Here is a 22,400-nt window from a genome sequence, read left to right on the forward strand (position 1 = left end):
AAGAGTGTTAAAGGGGTTACAACGCAAAGGAATAGCAGTCAGTGGAAAACTGTGGAAAAACTGTATAGATCTTTATTGAACGGGCAAACGGTTAGGACGGGCCTATTTAGGGCTACGCAGGTCACAAGTCTTCGGGATACTGGAGACAAAAGACAAAACGCAGAGGAAGGGATTGCCCCCAGACAGCTGGAATGTAGAGTTTACTTCACTTATTTAATTTTACTACGACAAAGAGACTTAGGAGTAAAGTACAAACTAAAAGAGTAGACTAATAACTGATGTGATCACGCAACTGACACTCTCACATCGATTCTTCTTCAAATTTCGTAAAGGACTCTCTGTAAACGACTCTCAACGACTGTATAGAACTGCACTGTCACCGACTCTGAAGGATTGGACTGATTCCTAGAACAGCCCTTGCATCCTCGTTTAACCACTTGCGCTACCAATAAACTCACAGACGCGTGCATCAGAACGGTCTAGTGTTTCTGATAATTGTGTGACGACATATATACCACGTTGTTAGCGATTCTACGATAAAAGCATTACGACAAGCTCTGTCTTCCTTCATACTCATGCTCTCTTTCTAAATCACACGTTTCTCATAGCCTCGGTTTCGGTGGGTCACGTACCCTAAACCTTTTGTTCTTCACTTGCATTCGATACAGTCATAAATATCCTATTCATCCAATCCTTGCACGTGTTCATTCATCCTCCTTCACGCACCCCAGATAACACTCTAAACATTTGGCCTGAACCCTAGACAGCTGTTCATTGCCCATCATCAGCTAGGTAGACCAAGTGTTTCTTTGCATTCATTCTCAAACCCTAGCATTCCAACATAAATGCTAAATTGATCTTCGTTCAACGATCTGACACAGCCAATGTACAAATAATTGGTAGGTTGAGGTGAATAATTTTGTCCCTGGAACTTGTAAAAATTCTTCCTCGTTGAGTCAAACTGAATATACCAGGTCCAAATATAAATACCCACGTTGTAACTGTTATACTTTTCCGTTGCTCGCAACTTCATCCAAGATTCAGTAAACGCCGCTTTCCTCTCCGCCGTTGGCTCGAGGCAGTAAATTTGGGAACAAGCAGCGTTTATAGAGCGACGATTGATGAAAAATTGAATTGGTCTGAGAAGATCGGTGCTCGGGTCTCGCTAAACTTAGACGACATACAACTTATCGACTATCGGCTGCTACAAATTACGAGTGCCTTTGTTACTTAAACGCGACCGCCTTTACGATAACCTACATCTTGACGCTGACATGGCGCACTTAAATTACAACAAGATTCGGATAGACAATAACGCGTGGTACACCGCGAAATTTAATCGCTGATCAATTTTAGCGCAATCCACGAGACAATTGACGATCTTGGGTTCGCAGACCCGGGTTTTCCTACGATCAAATCTGAACCACCGATGTACAAATCGGATCCTATCTCCTTAGCCCGCACCCTCTCGCTCCCCCTCGCGATCTTCGACTCGAATCAACCGCTTGCTCGAGGTATTACATCGCGGGGAAAGTTTAATAGGCGAAAGGAGGGGAGAGAAAAAAGGAAAATAAGATCCACGGTGCAGAAAGATCGGGCATCACCGTCGAACGAAGTTTCTTTCAGCGCGAAGGGAGATGAGAATCGAAGATTAACCGACGACACGACTTTGGATCGGACAAGATGACGTTTCCAGCTCGGCCTGGCTTTCCGTAGTCGAGGGGAACTGCTCTGCATTTCAAATCCGCGAAAAGCCGGGAAGCTTTTCGTCACGGACGGTCGATTCAGTCGGCTGAGAAGAAACGCCCCGTGGAAAGAGAACGGGCTGTCGTCTGGACAGCCACGGAATCATCCCCTTTGCTCTCTACCAACCGCCACGTGGGCTACCTTGTTTTTCAGGGTACCAGGGTCTAGTGATACCGCTTGCTGCGTCTATTAGGAATGCGGGAAGCGAATACTGTTTGCGGTGTAAATTGCTTTGTACGATAATCAATTTAGAGTCAAACTTAGAGTCTAATTTGACGAACTTGGTTTCGATTCCTTCTTTGATACGCTAGGAATTACTTGTAGCATTGTATGCGAATTTGGGGTGTCGCGGCCTCAGGATCGAACCTCCAAAGTCTTCGCGAAGGAGTGCTTTGTGTCCTTATCGTTAGCGTCCTTTGACTCGTGCACACTCGATGCTGTCTATCACCGTTTTGGTGATTCTTGGCAAGGGTCAGTAAATCATTTTTAAGACAATGGACCCCAAATTGTTTCATCATTCATAGCTACCGGGGGACGTCGAGGATCATGCACACTCCTCCGATATTATTAATAACCAATTAAAAGACGAGCACCAACCACTTGCATCTCGCACCGGCCAATCAGTGGACATGCAAAACTTACAAAACTACTAAGACAGCAGTCTCAATCTTCAAAATGAGTCTCCTAAAAGCCAAGAAGGCAAGACACGCATCATGACCAGACCATCAATCAAGACGACAACCAACTCAACGTGAGAAAATCACAGAACTCTTTAGGTCAACCCTAACCAGGTCTAGCTCTATTAACCCTTTGCACTCGAGGGGCGCCCTTCAGTCGCCATTTGATAAAATTCTAGAGATCATTGTTAATTAATATCTTAGGCGTTTAGGCGAGTGCATAGCGTATCCTTTTAACCCTTTGCACTCGAGAGGCGCTTTTCAGTCGCCATTTGATAAAATTTCAAAGATCGATACTCATTACCATGTCAACTTTAAGATAATGTAACGGTGTGCAAGGTATCGAAATCAAATAATTCTATTAATTATTATACGAATTCTTACTTACTGCTCCAAAGAATATCGTCAGCTTTATAGCAGAAAGTCTTTGAACTCCTGCTCTTCTTTAGCCAAAAAATCGAGTCGAGTGCAAGGGGATAGGAATAAACGTGGTCATTTCGATCACCCTTCCTTCTTTCTTGACTCTATATCTAGGTATCGTCAATCTAAAGACTTTGGTAGTTCACGATTTTTCATAAAATTAAGAGTAAATCCACGAAAAGCGGAATGAAACTTAAGTGAATAAAAATCATTTCGTTCGTATAAATTGCATTAAAATAAATTCTCCTTGTAATCGTTACATGTTTGTAATTTGACACTTGTCCACTATGCATGGAATTTTAGATAAAACGCGTTAATTATTTCAGCCTTCGAAAGTTATGTACAGACCGACTGATTATGTATTCCTTACATAACCATGGTGTACCACGGATTAATGAAAAATTATTTAATTCATCGCGGAAATTAATAAAAAGACGCACAAAATGCAACGTTAAACAAGGATGTTTATTAAAAAATTTTGCAAAGAAATTGTTGGTCGCTGGCAGGATTCTCGCGCGAGCAAAATGAAATTCCCAGAGTTCTACCCCGTTAAACCACCTTCACCTTACGCATTCGTCATGAATTGCTGGGAAAATTATCGAAGATTCTCCTGGAAGACAACGTGGTGCCCTACTCTCTTTCCAGAATTCTCCGTTATCGTGGTACACAGTCGAGCGAACACGCATATTTTCTTTCTATTCGACGAGTACACGCATCCCCAAAATTCGCTATTTTCCGAGGCCTGCACTCGACACCCGATTCGAAAACTCAGATTGGAACGAGATGGCGCGAAACTCTTCTGCATTCGAGATCGAGAGATTGGACGTTTCTATCAGAAGTTCTCCGATAGAAAATGGAAGTAAAATCGGATAGGAGGAAAAAAGGAGGGCGAGGCGGGGAGGAAAAGCGATAAAGAACGGGAGGCGAGGAATTTTACTTAAGTCGACGAAGTTGTGACGGAAACACGGTTAAATTTTCAGTGATCGACAAGCGGAAGGTGGAAAAAGCTTGAAGCCCGATCGAATGCGTCCACGGGATAGACGCGGAATAAATCGTGACATTATCTTCCATTGTTTCGCGGGAACACGTGCACAATACCCCTATAATTGCCGTAACGTTTGTCCTCGTGCATATTCAATTTATTCTTGCACGTTCGCCTCTGCTGTTCGCCGATTATTCCGGTCGTAGCCTCTATTATGTATCGCTCTACGTTAGAATGGATTAGTCGCCGTGGCTTTATTTAATAATGAATTTCGACGCGTTGTCAGTAAAATAATTCAAAGTCATTCGCCGTATAAAGTTCGTTTCGTCAATTAGCAAAGTGTCCATTTGGTCCCCATCGATCTTCCATTTCGAAAATATTTCAGAAAATATTTCCTATCCAGCTTCGTTATTAACTTCGTACTTGGCTTCTCGAATTCTATAAAATGGCCGTCACACAGAAATAAAGATAAGATTAGAGGATGGCGAGGATGTTCATCCGTGATTTACCTTTAACTCTTTGCGGAACAGGATTTCGGATAATAAAATAGATCTATGTTGCATAGAAATTTTATTGCGTTTTAAATTAAACAAAATTGGTATATTTTTAATAATAAAAGAATCACATAATGCTAAAACATAAAAAAATAATAATAACTTAATTGAATTTGTGGGAATAGGGTGGGACTCAAATAGTCCCAACACAGGTGAATATATTTATAATTTTTGTTGAAGGTATTATCAATTGTTTTATTGGAATATTTCGAAGTGGGACTAAAAATGTTCTACCATACATTATAGTGCATCAAAAATGTGGGACACTTAATCCCAGCGTGCCCCAAAGAGCTAACCCATCAACGCATAACGTATACTATGATTCTGTGGATTTTAACCCTTTGCATTCGAGTAGGGTAATTTGATAAAATTTCGAAGATCGATATTAATTAATACGTCAAATTTAAGATAATGTAATAATGTTCGAGGTATCAAAATCAAATAATTTTACGTGTTAATTACGTGTTAATTATTGTACGATTTCTTGCTAATTTACTGCTGAAAAAAATATCATCAGCTTCATAGCAGAAAATATTTGAACACATACTTTCCTTTAGTCAAAAAATTGTCGAGAGCAAAGGGTTAAAATTAGGGAAATTACGCGAGAGACATTTTCTCCATTCCGTACCCCCCGTGCTCGCCTTTCTGTACCCAGAAGAAGGGTTCAAACGGGTGTTCGAATCATTTCCCAGTGATATATAGAAGTTGGTTAATTTGTTACTAGCTGGAAAGTCCAACGACGCGTAGAAATCTTCTCTTCCTTGACCAATTTGCCCCAGTTACCGAACTCCTAACGTTGTTAAACGTCCTGGCCCCCGATTTATGGCAACTCTTCGTCAGTAGAGTATAGATTACCGAAGGAACGGACCCAGCTCGTGCGTCCGGGGATGGACGTGGGGAATAATAAAAGGGTGCTTGTCAGCTTCCATCGTAGGAGCCTCTAGCGTAATAAAGCGTTTCATGGCATATTTACGGCCGATTTCATGATTTATTTATACGTTTCTATTGGAAAATTTGGAGTCCGCTATTCGCCGAGACGTCCCTGGTGAAAAATACCACGGAAACGAGACCCTTCGTTCGAGGAAGCTTATTCTTAGAATTTACTCGCCCTTGATTAGAAAAGTTTTGGGAAATTTCGAGCATACTCCGTGGAAGATCGTAATTCGTCGCTTTGTCCGCCACGCTGTTTATTAACGTCTAGCCACCGCAAACTATTCGGCCAATTAAATTCGCTGGACCGTATTTCAGCCGGTCTCAGAACAAGCTTAGCAATGACTCTGAGGGCGACAAAAACTCGCGACACGTTCCGTGGGACGAGAACGGCGTGCTGTAAGTACGTCTAACCGATAACGCGAGGATGACTGCAAGTTTAAGGATTAACGCGCAAACTGTCGGATCCGCGCGTTAAACCCTGAGCACATAAATGCCTCGCGTTCAGGTCGTCTCGTCTATTCAGCTGCGTCAGTTCAAATATGATACATTAACCACCTATCTGGCCTTTTGTCATTGAAATCGGTTAACTAACAACGATACCGGACGAAGACACGGAGCACGAGGACAACCCTCATACGTTCGCTCCAGTGTGCACAAAGTAATCATTTTCCCTTCGAACAATAGTCGCCCTTATGCATGTTTCAGCAGGTACCCGGACCCGGCTGGACACCTTTCGGAAGATCAGCGTTGCGTTGGTAGCTCCGTTGGAAAGGTCCGTGGAAAGCGAGAGACGGAGAGCGAGAGGCGGCTGGCGAGAAACAAAGAGAAAGACCAGAAGTCCTCGACAACGTCTCGAGATGGTAGCCCGAGTGCGTCCTGTGCTTGCACTTATCTTTGTGCCACTGTTTGCCCAACCACCAAGACAGACCATTTACCATAACGAGGGAAACGGAAGCTTCGAGCAGAACTCCTTAGCGCCCGGCGAAAGCTTGCAACAATGGTTGTCCGCCGTGAACTCGCCCGCCTCCGACCTTTTCCACCCTCGTCGCCACCCTCGCGCTCCTTTCTTTCTTACCCGCGCTCCTCGTCGCGTCCTTCATCCCACCCTCGCGCCCCGTGTTTTACACGACCCTTCCGCGTTTCCGTTTGCTCGTCACCCGGCGAGAGCCGTTCCAACGCGACGAGAGAGTAATCGCTCTAACCTTTTGCGGATACGATCCGACGTTCATGCTCCTTCTGTTGTTTCCGCTCTCCACCACTGTTGCTCACGAGAGAGGCGGAGTTTAGACAGTTTAGAGAGTTCAGAGACAGAGAGAGAGAGGGAGAGCTGCTTGATCTGTTCAGCGTTTTACGAGTCAGGACAGATTCGGGTTTAAATATTTCTTCGATTCCAATGTCCAATGTAGACAGCTGACGTCACAACTCATGCCCTAATCATTCGTCTTCTCCTTAGAGATAAGAGTTCTTTCAACATCCTCTAGATCCACGAATTAAAGGTCTTATTAGTAGGAATATCTAATTATCTTATTAATCGTTCGGTCCCAAGCAGCGCGATCGCGCTCAACTTTGCTGATGCATGTACGTCACATATTACCAACAAGCGCTATCGCGACGATTGGGATTTTTCGACATAAAATTAAACAAGCGCTATCGCACCGTTTGGACTTCTTCGCACTCGATTAAGGCAAGCGTTATCGCGCTGTTCAAGGTTTTTCGACCGTGTTCTTCCGAAAGCCTCAAGCGCTGCTTGGGACTCAAACGGTTAAAGTCTTTCACGACTGTAGGATTTTCTGCTAAATTAATCCTATGCAGACAGAAATCTCTAATAAACAACAACTCTTTTTTAATAACAAATGTGGGCAACTTTCATCGCTGTCCATTGTCTTCCGGCGCGAGAAAGCCCTTCGTTGGAATTCTAGGAAGACATCGCCCAGGTCCAAGGACAACAACCACAGATGTGGATGCCAAGCTGGGGTGTGTACCAGAACTCAGCCGAAGAGGCTACCGATATATGAAGACGAGGAGATGTAGAGACACGTCCTCTATAAAACACCGAGGGATGCGTTTTGGGGGCATTAACCTAATCAGCGTACAGAAGTGTAGGGGTCCTCTCCACCATGATCCTTGATGTCGTGCTGATCGCAGGTATCCTTCGTGCGGTGGTGTAGTTAGAAGGAACGAAAGAAGAAGAAAGGGATGCGTTTCGTCCTGGGCCTGCTAGTGGACTCATCAGTAAGGCTACCTAGCAGGCCCTGCCTTAAACGGGGGATGCTTAAATGGCATAGGAACTTCTATTTAAGGGAGGATTCAGGACTCGGGAGAAAGTGTGGAATCCATCTACTGGCGAGGCTGAGAATGATGGTCGCTGCAAAGGTATTAATGTAGAAAGGCTAAGGTTTGAGAGTGAATGTAAGGAAACACTTGGGCCTACCTAGCTGATGATAGATAATAAGCAACTTAGGGTTCAGGCCGAATTTACAGGGTGATATCTGGAACGCAGGTGGAATTGCAATGTGGATTGTATGGACGGGATGTAATGAGTGATCGAGAAAGAAAACCTGGGTGTGAAAGAAGAGAGACTGCTTTGAATAAGGATGCAAGGGCTGTCTTGACAGTCCTTTACGAAGTTTTCTAGCGAGTGTCGATTGAGGAAGTCTCTGAGGAAGGTCGGAATCTCTCTAGTAGCGAGGGTGAGAATGATGGTCGCTAGAGAGGAAATAAAACAATTACCAAAGCGTCTACTTGTTAAAATCTACAATCGTTCGATAGCGAAAGTTCCGTCTCCCTTTAAGCAAGGATCCAACTCATCGACGCGAACGTTCTCAGGCATCGTTGACGATCGACCCTGTTCCCGAAGGGTAATCAGTGTCTTGGTTTCCGCATGGCGTTCGGAAATCGATGATGAGATGAAAACGTGCAGGCTGCGGTAAACAACGCGATCGAAATGACGTGGAACGGAAAGAAGCATGGTGGCGGAATGGGGCGCAAAAAGGGTGCGCTACCGTGATCGATGCTACCAGAGGGCATGCACGTCGTGGAACAAACGGAACGCGTTGCTGGCTATCCGTTTTCCTGAAAGTCCAACCGGTCGTTCCAGCCAGTCGCGCGTTTCTTTCATCTTCTTTAATCATTCCTTCGCAATTAGGTTGCTGGCAAATGGATCGGTCAAAGGAGAAGCGGCGTGGTCACCGGGTGACAGGAAGAAACAGGTTGTTACACCGTAAAACCGGAGCTCGAAAAACGCGACCGCTTTTGAGGGAAACGCATTGTGCAGGTAGCGTTTCGAGCCACGTCGCAGCAAAAGGAAAAATTGCCGGATGTTCTTTGTAAACGCTGGACCCTCGCGAACCTTTGTGCGGCCAACGTCGTTTCGTCCCGTTCTCCTTAATCTTTCATTCGTGACCATACGCTGGGACAGGCTCGCGTCAAAGTTTCAAGCCACGAAAAATTCCACCACCGGCGCGGTCTCGTTTCGATCGTTATCAGAGGTAAAGAGAGACTCCGAGAGAGAGACTTCTGCTCCCTTCTGGCCAACGTTAATCTCGAAATCGCGTCGTTTCTCTTACACCCTCGCGTATTTATCGATTCATTAATAACAAAACAGAGGAACACGGCGCAGCCGGTTTTCATGGGAAGGAGCTTTTAAAATTTTCAAACAACCATTCCACGAGGTATATATGCCCCATCGTTCCCGTTCTCGCTCGGTCGATCCTTCCGGTTCTACCTCCACCGCTAATTCCTTTCTTTCCGGTCAGACTCGGCCCGCCATCCAATCGAAACGAAACGGATCCAGGTCGAAATTTCTTTGCGAAAAATAAAAGAATTATCGATATTAACTAGCAGGAAACAACCGAAGTCGAGAAAGAGTATGTAGAAGATAATGTGGAATTGTTGGATGGTAGCAAAACCACGGTGATAAATAATAAATATGATTTATTGAGAACTAATTTAACCCTTATCGGACGCTAGCTTTCAACCCTTAGTGAACGATAGCTTTAGTGATTCTCACTAGATTGTAGCTGGTTTCGGTATATATGCGAAAGATTTTCATCTTGTCACCTTCCACGTGACAGGTGACTTACGACTAATAAGGGTTAAAACTTATTCTAAACGCTATAACCTCTCACACTCGCTATCTCTCAAAGAACTTTTCCTTTCGCGTCCTAGCACCCTCATTTAACCCTTTGCGGTCCAGATGGTTCGAAGATAACCGTATCATGTCTAGTCTAACCGTATCACAGTCTAATTGCTGCCACGATAGCAAATTCATTTCAAATTGCCAATGCACATTTCTGTTTAGTCGCTATTTTCGTTGATAACGATCCAAGATGTCAAATTGTAGATATATGTGGCCAATGCGATATGCGTTTACCTGAGACACATATAGTTGTTTTCGCCAAACGCATATATGAGTTCCTCGGCCAAACTGATGGTTCACGTAGAATGCACATATGTGACCCTAGTCTGTAAAGGGACTTCGAGGACTTTCTCGCAAGTCCTCGGAAAACCTCTGTTTCCTATACAGGTAGTGGATATACTTTGATTGGCGAATATAGGGAATAAGATGTTGTTTAATTCCAGTATATTTTTATTACGAGCTAAAGAGATTTAGGAGTAAAATACAAACTAAAAGAGTAGACTAATAACTGATATAATCACACAACTGACACTTTCTTGATTCTTCTTCAAATTTCCTAAAGGACTCTGTAAACGACTCTCAACGACTGTATGGGACTGCACTGTCACCGACTCTAAAGGACTGGACTGACTCCTAGGACAGCCCTTGCATCCCCGTTTAAACCTTGCACTCTGTCTTCTTTCATACTGTTGGATGACTAACGATTCGTAGGCTCTTAGTCACTAGAAGGGCCTGGCTGATAAACGCAGACCAATTTCAGAGTTCAAAAACAATTGACTCATTCCTACTTTCACTAAAGGCCAATGGTCATCTTCACCCCACCAAAAACTAACATTATATAAACACCTACAAAATTTGCGAAAAGCCAGTTTTCAGTTTTAGTCTTTTCCTCTCTGCCGACTTGTATTTTTCCAACGTAGCCTTGTTGCTAGAACCCGTATTGTATATTAAAATCCGGGTTCCAACAACGGGCTCTCTCATCACGCATTTCTCATAGCCTCTCCTTGCTTTGTAAAGGACTCGACCCTAACCGACTGTCAACGACAGGACTGTCTTTCAAAGCTCGTATAGAACACTCACCGACAGAACTGCCCTAGAATAACACTTGCACCCTCATTTAAACCTTGCACTCTGTCTTCTTTCATACTTGGTTACTACTGGGTCACGTACCCTGAACTTTCAGACGCATTTTGCTCTCCACTTGCATTCGATATTGCCATAAATATCCCGTTCATGCGATCCTGGTAGTCGTTCTAAGGCACGGACTTCAGGTAACATTCTGAAGGCTTAAACCTGATATCACTGTTTATCAGTCCAAGTGTTCCCATGCACTCTACAGTCATACCCACGGTAATACGCCCCTTATGGCAAACCTTGACTCTATTTTTCTGTTAAATATCAAATTTTCCAAGCTGATAACACTCGTCTCGGTTATCAGCGAGTGCAGCACTATAACTTGCAGTGTTTCTTTCTTTAAAGGAACTAATTGCCCATCTGGTTAACTACTCTCGTTACAGGGTACCCCTCCGTTGTCTCGCAGTCTCCTCCATGGTGACCATTAGGGTTCCAAGAAAAGTCTCGGCAAACGAAGCGTGTCTGATTGGTCACCGGATATCGTTGCTCGCTAGCGTTTTCTTCTTTCTCTCTTTATCCACCCCTTTCTACCCTTCCGTTCTCGCATGGCCGTGCGCTCTGGCGCCCGGATGTCGGGCGTGTGTGGCCGCGGAATACATCTGGAGTTTCGAGCACGTATGAGGTCTGTTTTATGGGCGGCGGATAAAGAAAAGTTTGGAAGGTTTGCTGGAAACGTAGACGGAATTTCTTCGATCCCGCGAGCCTGGCGGTACGATATTTCAGGTATGTGACGAGAGGCAGGGACGTAAGGGAGGAGGCTTCTTTATCGCGGCCAACGCGAAACATCGATAATCTTGGAAACTTCGCCGTCGACGATTCATGGGCCACCACGATGTTTCCTAAACCTTGGTAATCGCATGCTGCTGGAGGATGGTAATACGGGATAACGCGACGAGATACGTATCGCGAAAGGTGACTGGTTTAGATAACCGCGATATGCAAATTTAATCTTCGCGGCGCGTGTTTGTTTATCCGAATTGGAATTTTCGGCTGTCCTCGTGTTCTCGGTACACGCAGCTTGGTATCGTGAAAAGGTTTTGCTTTGAATAATTAGATTAACGTTCGACGCGAAATTTAATCGGATCTTCGTAACTTGAGGTTGATTAGAACACTTGTGATACGATTTATCTTTTCGTCAAAATTCAAATAAATTAAAAATAAATCATCTGGATGCACAAGTTATTGTTGCAAGTATGTCAAAGTTGCACTATTCGTCGTATTTCTATACTATAGGTCCAAATCGAAATTAGCACTAGAACTACCGATCTTTAGTGGGCATCTAACCATAACGTGCCCAGATTATCGTAATTTTCAGCGATACGATGAATATGAGTGAATACATTGATTACAGTTCTTTCTTAATATGAGTTGCTACCAATTTTATTTTTAAAGCAGGTGTATGTGCTCGGTCATAGCAAAAAGGAAAATTCTGGGACCAGTCATTTTGACTGGGTTGGTAGTTCCAATGTTAAAGTAGCTTCATACAGTAATAATTTATTGAATAACCGTAGAAATAAATTATCTCAACGAAGAATATGAATTTATTATACACAAAATTGACAAGATTTTCATCACGACAAATCTGCATCTGAAACACCTCGTTTTTAACAGATTTCAAGACACTCCATGAGTAACCCCCGAGTCTTCTGAAAATTGCTTAGACAGCCCGGAATAACAGGGAAGGATTTAACCCTTTGCACTTGGTGATTTTTTCGTTACAGGAAAATAGTAATTCGAAGACTTTCTGCCATAGTGTCCACGATATTTTCAAAACAGTATATAAGAAATGCAAATTAATTGGAAGACGTAGTATTTTACCTAGATATTCCACGCATCGTTGGGCAATTTTAAATTCGAGATAATTAACAACGATCTTTAGAATCTGATTAAATGGTGACTGAGAGGCACCTCTCGAGTACAAGGAGTTAATAGCAACAATGAAAAGGAAGTGCAAAGCAATCTCGAACTGCACACGCTGCATAAATCATCCTTTGCCCTGTTTCTTTTAAAAAACTAGCATCTCTGAAAACTGCACGCTTTTCCTACGATGTGCACGGAGAGCCGATCAAACCCCTGGAACATTTAATATACATAGAACGCGGACTGAGCAATCGATGGAACTTGCTTATTGGCAATTTGTCGAGTGACGGGATGGGACGCGGGGACCTGGTAACGAGGAGGTTGTTTTCCGAAGACGGGGGTCTCTGCCTCACGGCGTAAAATCGTTCCTATCCTCGGCCATCGTGCACCCGATGGCGGCGAGGTGAGGCGAGGCGTCTTCCGCGGGATGCAATTTATCCTGTCGCATTAGATTCAAAATAATTGATCCCCCGGGCGGGCGCGGAATAGCGAGTCGTTACTCCAGACTGATGGCGCCCCCATCGGCCGTGCAGGCCGGAGGAAAATAAAAACTCGGAGATCACCTGCTCCCGATGAAAAATTCCAGGTGGCAGAGGAGAAGAAGAGAGCACCGGAACACGATGCCTTCAAACCGGATGCCACGAGTTTCCCGCTGAAAATTCGCAGACCGGAACCAGCCTCCGCGAGGTCCGTCCATTTCCTGCGCCGGCTCTTCAGCTTCGGAACCCTCTTCGCGGGAATATCCACGGTGTGCACGGTTAAGAACGGGCAAGCCGATGTTTTGGTATGTAGATCGCTGCAGGAGAGATTGCGTCCCGAACACTGCGACTCACTCGTTTGGAATTTCGCGGGGGTGTGGGGCTCGTTGGGCGAATGCGATAGTGTCGGGGGTGCGATCTAATCAAACTTAACCACTCGTCTTACGACTTAACTTGCGTTGGCGCGTGACACGAACCACGAGGTCGAGCCATTTTGTCCGAATATTGCGAAGAATAGCACGTAACTGAGATAAAAGACATAGACTCCTGGTGTTTACGTTAGGCCTATTTGTTGGAGGTTAGGATTCCACGTGGGTGATGAACGATTGAAACAGAGGTTTAACGCATATGAATTTAATATAAATATAAAAATAATTGTATAACATGAAAACTGAAGAAAAGCTGTAGCTGTTTATACATGTGGGGGTTGCGAGCAGCGAAGGACTCTAGCAAGGGAATAATAAATAGGGACATCAGCTTCGACTTAGGCATTTAGGACGAATGACGAACACATTTAGTGTGGATGAATGAGATATTTGTGACTAGGTCCAGTGATTGAGGAAGAAAGCCTGTGTATGAAAAGAGAGAGTTTTGACTTTAATTAAGGGTGCAGAGAAGGCAGAAGGCAGATTGTGTGTAGTCGAGGCATAGTGAATAGAGTATCGTGTGTTTGAGGGTTAGAATTGAGAGTAATATTTTAACTTAGTGTAATATTTTAATTAAATAAACCTGTTTTGTTATTAAAAAGGAGTTGTTGTTCACTAGACACGCAGATCTCGGACTTCATAGGACTAATCTAGCAAGAAATCCTACATATATGTATATTAATATTCTGAACGTGGATCTTAATCCTTGGCACTCGAGGGGCGCCTCTTAGTCGCCATTTAATCAGAGTCTAAAGATGGATGTTAATTAATATATAAAATTTACAATTATAAATTGGAATATCGAAGTAAAATCATTCTATCTCTTAATTTCTTATTTACCGTTTCAGAAATATTTGGCAGAAAGTCTTCGAATTACTATTTTCCTGTAACGAGAAAATCGCCGAGTTCCAAGGGTTAATACTATCTTTGGATTTTCCTTTTTACTTTTTACTGCACACTTACCCTAGAAAACAAACGACACTTATGCTCACTCTTTCTCATTCTTCCACAGTTGTCGGTTCTCATTCACTCGTCACTCATACCAATCGAAACATTGTTACCAACACTATCTGTTGTAAGAAAATCAACGTCAAACGAAAATCATCGTTTCGTGAAAATTCTCAATCGTTATGGAACAATTGAGAGCGGAGAGTCCTACATAAGAAATCTTCGAGAGAAATAAACCTTCTTCGAGATAAGACCCTATTTTGAGTCTTTGACCCTATATTTGTGTCACTTTTATCACACCCCTTACATTACAAACCACCCTTCTCGTACCACATCCCTAACACGAGTTCCACACGATATCGTAGAGGCCGAAAGGGGGTGAAAATGGATCTAGACCTGGTCAATGATATCTACCTAAAAGTGCCAATAGTGAAGGACTTAGATTATGCACTCGTTAATAATTATACGACATCTTTACATCTAGTTTGTTTCACCTCGGAAAATTCGGTTGTTAGAAACCAACAGAGATTGGTGACTCTGCGTGCTATTCTTGATCGAGACGTCTGTCTCGGATGATACTGATTCCTTTTAACCGAATAATTTACTTCTCTTCTTGCCAGTATTTGGATAACTTATGTTTCTTACGAATTAATGGAAATTTAATATTCGATTACCGTCTTTTAATATTTTCGAGACTCTAATTCGTTATAATTTGTCAATCGCGCAGATCTACTTCATTCTTCAGCGAAATTGAGGTGCGACGTCCTGTTACATAAGTCAGACATTTTGAATGTCATTTTTACTAACAAGATCACTTTGCAACAAAAGAATCCGATTTCAATACAACATTGTATGGGCCAAAAATGATAAAACTTCGAAGATATTACTGATTGATTTATTGTACCTTTTACTCCCAAAATAAATAAATAAATGAATAAAACGCGAACGAAATTAAACTTGAAAAATCGTAGACACGCGATTTCGCAGTGTGCAGGTATGAAAATGGCGTTACGAGAAATTCGGGGAACAATAACGATGACGGTGTCACGGTGCGCGGGTAGGGTACGAACAGACGTAACTCTCGGGCTCAAATTCATAATAGGACTAACTTTATTTTGCTGTAGGTTCGGGTATTTATAATGGTTTAGGCTGGAGGAGTGGTTATTGACATTACTGTGTCATGGGTCCAAGGAATGGCTATAATTTCAGCGATTCGTTAGGGCTGTGTCAAAAGTCTGGGACTACCGGTCGGCTATCTTCTGGTGCTATAATATAAGGGATGACTATAATTTCAGTGATTCATTAGGGCTGTCAAAGGTCTGGAACTATTGGTCGGCTATCTTCTGGTGCGTCACGATGTGTCACAGGGGCAATGTCTGAGGCCCCTGTATGTTCGTCAACTGCGTCACAACGGCCTCCGCGACACAGAGCGAAGGGGGTGAAACGGTAGGGTGGTTTCCGCGAATAAACGCGAAGGCCTCCGTAAATCGTGCGCGACGATGACACGAAACCGGATGCAAAGGAAGCATAGGTCCGAAAGTACAGGATTTTTCGTTGGATGAACGCGGCTTGTCAATCAGCCGCGAATTTCATCGCGCGATTGATGAAATTCAGCATCGATACGGGCGGCTGAACGCGCGCGGGTCATGGCCGGGCAAATCTGGCGTAATAATTGAATCCGGTATCAAATTTCACGACACTTAATAGATATTGTCAAAGATAATGTGTTTCGCGACACTGCTAGCGCGAGGAGGACCGTGTCGTTTAAAATGAAATTTGTATCCGCGCGATGCTCGCTTTCATATTCATGGTCTATTAAAATTCGCCAACTATACGCGTAGAGCGTGGCGAAATGATTGAAACGTGAATAAAACAGGACAGAACGAACGCAGGAGTTCCAACTGGGGGCGCGTGGAATTTTTCTAATTAATAATCGCGATGGCGCGCGCCAAATCGTGGCTAAAGCGCGTTCGAGAGCAATTTATCCGGGGACAATTTGAAAAACACGAGGGAGAGGAGAGGGGAGAAAAGAGAGACGATGTCGCTACTCACGTATATCGAGTGCACGAACATCGCGACCAGGTCCGAACAGCGTCAGCAGCGCGCAGAACTTGGCAATTATTGGCAGGCAATCAGTCTTCATGGTCGCCGAGGTGCGGTGTCTTCATGGAAGCTCGCTGGCAATCGCCTGAAAACACATCGGAGAGCAAAAAATTTACTTCCAAGTTTATATACCTTCCAGCGTTCGTCGGTGAAATTACTTTCACGACACTTTCGTGGCGGCACGTTTTCGGATATATCTTTCATTATCCGCCGCCACTGGGACGACACTAACCCGTGTAAGAAACTATTAAGGCTGTCATTATAAACGACAGGTATAATATACTCCCTTATTTAAAACACGAAATCGACAGTTTCGAATACCAAGCTATAATAATACCGAATAATACTTTTCAAGTATGGATAGAAATGAATACCAATATCTTCCATGTTTTTCAACAGTTAACAAATTAACCCTTTGCACTCGAGAGATGATCTTCATTCGCCATTTCAGAAAATTTGGAAGATCTTGGAAATTTAATGTAATGTAACAGTGTGCGAGGTATCGAAATTAAATAATTCTACAATTCTGTTACTATACAATTCTTTATTTGCTGCTCGAAAAAGTATTGTCAGTTTTTTAGTAGAGAATCTTTGAATTTCTACTCTTCTCTAGCCAAAAGTCGTCGAGTGCAAAAGGTTAATATATTTATATAACAATATTTAAATATTGACAATAATTCTAAATAAACTATTTTAAACACAAAGATTCACATTATCTAGAAAATTCTTCTCTCTCTCTCTTTCACTCTTATTAACCCTTTGCACTCGGCGATATTTTCCTTACAGAAGAATTCAAAAACTTTTTGCTATGAAGTCAACGATATTTTTAAAACAGTAAATCGTATACAAATTTACATGTAGAATTATTTTACTTCGATATTCCACATCGTGGAAAAATACGTTGCATTATTTTAAATTTGATATATCAACTAACATCGATCTTTGGAACTTGATTAAATGGCGACTGTGACTCGCCTCTCGAGTGCAAAGGGTTAACACGTGTTTACTTTTTGACGACTCTCAGGTAACTGTTTCATGCTGACAATATTCTTCTAAATATCTTTTATCAACATTCACACTAGACTCTACTCGTACATATTATGTTTATATCATAACAAATAACTTTCATTTATTCTCCCTCAATACCATTCACACATAAAACCAACACTCACACTCTCATAAAACCAATACTCACATCAAGAACATGTAACGACACTCGATGTTTGATTAAATTTAATTTAAATTAACAAAAGTCACCTTCATCGATATTTCTGAGCTTTTATACTATATCATTTTTAATAATGCATTCTGAGATTCGCATAACTGCTATGTATTTTTTTAACCCTTTGTACTCGAGAGGCGCCTTTCAGTCACCATTTGATAAAATTTCGAAGCTCGATATTAACTAATATATCAAATTTAAAATAACGTAACAGCGTGCGAGGTATCGAAATGAAATAATTCTCCGCGTTAATTATTATACGATTCCTTATTTACTGCTTAAAAAATATCATCAGCCTTATGGCAGAAAATTTTTCAACTCGTGCCCTTCTTTAGCCAAAAAATCATCGAGCGCAAAGGGTTAATTATAATACATATTTCGAAAAATGAATTTGATAAAAATGCTAGAATATTCTTCCTCTCTTGGAAGATCAATAAAATTACGAATCGTTAAATTATTCTTCTCCACTCGGAGGGATTGTAATTACCATTAGTAACGTATTTAATCAGTCTTACATCCATCTGCATTCGAAATAAAATTCTAGGGATAATACGGAATAGGAGGTTATAAGAGTACATTTTACAAGAGTGATGGCTATCGACAACTAGCGATATAAAATTATTCATACTTCTTATTACTCCTCGTTTCTAGAACAGGGAACTTGACCAGCCACGTGTCATTTTCGTGTCATTTTCGCGCGAAGATTAAATAATAAATCGTCGATGCTCCCAGTTCATCTTTGCCTCGCGTTATTCTACGATGCTGGAACGAGATTAAACGTTGCGAAAAAGAAAAAAAGAAAGGAAAACGTAAGCAAAGTAGGGTATCGCGATCGCATATCAGAAATGATATCGATCGCGTTGAAATTACTACAAAATAGTGGAAACGCGGTACACGATGGGAGACCCTCGGCGGTCTATCGATAATCGTGCTTCTTCCGCGAGAAGCATAATAAATCATGTCGTCAAAGCGGCGAGGTAGTCCGATCTTTCGGAAATAAATAGTCCGAGTAGCACAATATACATTACAATACAAAATACCTACATTCATCTAGGCACCGTCGATCGTACCAGTCATCAATCTCCCAAGATATATCTCTTGCCGCCCCTTTTTATTCCGCGCGACACGCACGCCGTCCGCTTGCGTTCCAGAAACGTTATCGTTCATTCCCAATTTCGTCTCACTGTTGTCCTTGGATCCGATAAAACCGTCGATCGTTACATCGGTCACGTAAAGAGAGAGAGGAAGGCCTGGGTAGGAGAATTTTCGACTGTCGTCGTGGCGATATAATTCCCGCGACGTGAACGATAGCAAAGCAAAGGGAGATTAATCGACTCGCGGGTGAAACCTCTGATCAGGGCCTTCCTTTTCCTTGGCACGGCTCTGAGCGACCACCCCCGGAGCTCTCTGTGCTACGTGTGTCGCCTAGAGAAACACAGAGAGAGAGAGAGAGACAGGCTAACTCGTAATCGAGTCCCTGCTCAATTAGCCCAACCTTGCACTTTTGCGTTCTTCTCGCGAGAGAGACTAAGAGAGACCAGAAAGGGAGAGAGAGAGAAGTTCCTTTGGCTTTGCTCCATTTTTACCGGAAACGGTTCTTACTGTCACGCAGCTACTATTCGACGTGCCAGCCAGCTGCTGGTCTATCGGCGAAATAAAGAACGGAATTTCGCCCGAGTCGGTCCCGGGGGCTAGACAAAGCGTAATTAACGCGAGTTGTAATTGATCGCGACGGCCAGCGTCGAAGCCTCTGTCCCTCTGTGTCCAGATTCTCGCGATACTTTGGCTACCTTGCTGTCCGCGCAGCTGCGAATAATTCGGCTATCGCCCGAGTTCGATGGCAAAGATCCTGGCATACTTGCGTTTGACACCTGACAGCTTTGTCGCTCGTCTGAATGCTGTCGTTGTAACTCACAGCCTCGGTAAATACGATTTTCTAACTAGGCTGAAGGGTGAGTGCACACTAATATGCTTCTTGGGTACGTAGGAAGCGAAAAATGCGACGAAATATACTATAAGTAGTATTATGGTATATAGGTGAAGGAAGATGCGGGTTTCGTGAGATAAAGAAGTCGGTAAAGGTATCTCTGTATCTCTAATACGAGAACCATAAGATCCTACGGCTTTCAGGCATAGCGAGAGATACCGGCTGTAGTTGATAAAAGAATCGCTTTAATCTATAGAACCTATCAATGAGATCCCCGACACTCGCGAGTCTCGAGAACCTCGAGGGTCTGGGGTGTTCCGAAAGGTTCCTCTGGTCTCGAGGGTTTCAGCAGGTATCAAGGGTTTCAGAGGTTCCGCGAGGTTCCGGAGGTTTGAACGAGTTGGGAAGTTTCGGGAGGTCTCCGGAGTATCGAGGACCTCGGTGATTCCGGCAGATTCGGAACGTCCCGTGGGATTTGTAAATTCCTGAAGGTTCCAGGAATATTAGGGATCTAGGGGATCGCGAGATATTTCAGAAGTCCCAGGGGGTCCCTAACCTAACCCAAACCGTGGGGGGCAGCGAAGGTTCCGTAAGTTCTGGGATGTTAAGGAAGTTTCGGGAGATTTATAGATTCCTAAATCCTTTATCGACGTCCAAGGTCCAGATAGTCCCGGAATATTCTCAAGGTTTCGATTGCGTCGAAGGTGTCGCGAAGTTGCGAGGATCTTGGAAGACTTGGGAAAGCTTGCACAGCGTCTATACTTCCGGGAACCTTGGACACGCCTAATGCCGACCTAGACTCCGGTAGCTCTTGGAACCTCTGGAATCGCCGCAAACCATCCAGCTCTTCGATACCTCCGGAAACCCTGTAGACCACTGACACCTAGCAAAGTCTCAGGAACCCTGGAGACTCCTAAAACCTCGTTAACCATTCTATGAATTCAGAACCATTTGTAGCTGCTCCTGGGGGTCCTGACTCCACGGAATCCCTTTCTATGGGTCCAGTATTGTATCTCGAAACTGCACTATGAATCTGTACAAGACCAAAATCGTTTCTATCGAGTTCTTACCATAGGCTGGTAGAGCGAATGAATACCAGATGGCGTCTCTGATTTAGAGACTGAAGAATTTCGGTGTTTTCGTTACTTTTGGATTATAGGTTAGGACCAAAGGGATAATTATTCGTTGTTTTTGCACGGCATGTCTAATTTGGCATATTTGACATGTTAATAGTCGTATTGCAAATGGCACTCGTTACTTTTTTATTAACTTCGCCTCGCGGGATTCCATATTAGATTATTAATTGAACAATGCTATTCTCGTAATTCGATCTTTGTATAATGGCGGATATTTCCACGTTAATGAGCTACTAATTGCAATTATTGCAAATGCGGCATAACTGTTTCGTGGGATTCGCTCTATACAAATTATGCATAGATCGTCCATCTTTTTCTCTTTTCACCTTTCGCGTCTGCACAAATAATTAACCGCACTCGACGTTTATCTATTACCATTTCGTGGATTCGATGCGCGATATTCTCGTATTTCGATGGTCAAGTTAAAAGGAACATAGGCTATTGCCGCATCGATTGCGCGATATGACTGCAATACCTCGTTATCCATTGTCTAGATTCATGGTACGCGATCTATTTCATTCAAGACATTTGCCAGCTAAGCCACTGAAGTTTCATCATAACCTCAACGTTTAATCCTCTGACCTCCATTGCGCCGCTATGAAGCCATTTATAATCCAGTTTTACTTTTACCGATAAATGGAGAAAACTGAGACTAATATACCTCACTTTTCAAAAACATTTCCTCTGTCAGATTCGCTTTCGTCCAATCGAATTCTGTTAATATATAACGAAGTTATTTCCAATTTTCGATTTCTTCTGTTCTATTTTATAGCATTATAGCACTGGTGGCCATAAAATAGCCAAAATAGCCAAATTCGTGATCTCCGAATTAACAAACCCTTAAAAATTTATCATCCCTTTTCTCCTCGAATTGATATTTTATTTTTCACGTACACTCCCTGTGTTATTTCCAAAAACGAAAGTACTACAAAAATTCGCTGTTTCTTCGACTCGGAGGATTCTCGTAATACATAACGAAGTATATCGCTTCAAATTTTCCAATTTCCCAAAAATTTCAATTCCTTCTGCGCGATTTCATAGACCGGTGGTTCCAAAATGGCGCATGATTTGCGAATTCTGGTGCCGTGGTTACTGGATCCAGGATTTTTCGGTCGTTACAGCGGCGACTGGCGAAAGTAAAAGAGGAAGAGAAAGGTGGAAGCGACTGGAAGAACGGGAAGACAGTTACTCAGAAGGCATAAACGAGCTTCGTATCGCGGAGAAGTTTCACCGTTAAAGGCAAGACAAGTTCCAGTGAAATTTTTCCAGCACAGGAAGTAGTTTCCAAGGACTTGCAGCCTAATGACGAGGGCTGCTCGGGGGTCAATTCCTTTCTGCTGCCGTTGCAAAATGCATTCGGAATTTTATGGGCCACGGATTCGCCGAAACTTGCGGATTGTAGCGAGTCGAATGTTCGAAATCCCGAAAGACAGATAGGGAATGATACCCGCGACCGGGTAACCCAAGCGTGCCTTCCAACTTTGCCTTCGAGCAGGCTACGTTTCGATGAGCATCTCCGAGATTTCACGACCGCGAATATAGCGCAGGAGTACATACATCGTTGCGAGAAGAATCACGCTGATTCTTCGTTAGGTAATACGGATGTGATAGGATTTTCGTTGAGCCCAGTCGAGGGTTTCCGGTATCTTTCTAGCCAGGAGGCGGAGAGCGCTTAACCCAGTTAGAGACGCAAAGGATGAGCGTTTGGTTCAAAGT

The 22,400-nt window shown here is 43.1% G+C and overlaps 1 protein-coding gene across 1 annotated transcript in view; it reads right to left on the minus strand.

The window, feature by feature from the left end:
- The window catches only part of LOC108550449 (discoidin domain-containing receptor 2), a 109,833-nt gene extending 93,378 nt beyond the window's left edge, over positions 1 to 16,455 (minus strand). The window contains exon 1 of the mRNA XM_017904195.1: positions 16,349 to 16,455. Within this exon, the coding sequence (XP_017759684.1) occupies positions 16,349 to 16,439 (91 nt within the window). The 5' untranslated portion in view covers positions 16,440 to 16,455. The remainder of the gene's footprint in view (positions 1 to 16,348) is intronic.
- Positions 16,456 to 22,400: the final 5,945 nt, after the last annotated feature.

The sequence above is a fragment of the Eufriesea mexicana genome, unplaced genomic scaffold, assembly GCF_001483705.2.
Source record: "Eufriesea mexicana isolate 0111107269 unplaced genomic scaffold, ASM148370v2 scaffold2818, whole genome shotgun sequence".
NCBI lineage: Eukaryota > Metazoa > Arthropoda > Insecta > Hymenoptera > Apidae > Eufriesea > Eufriesea mexicana.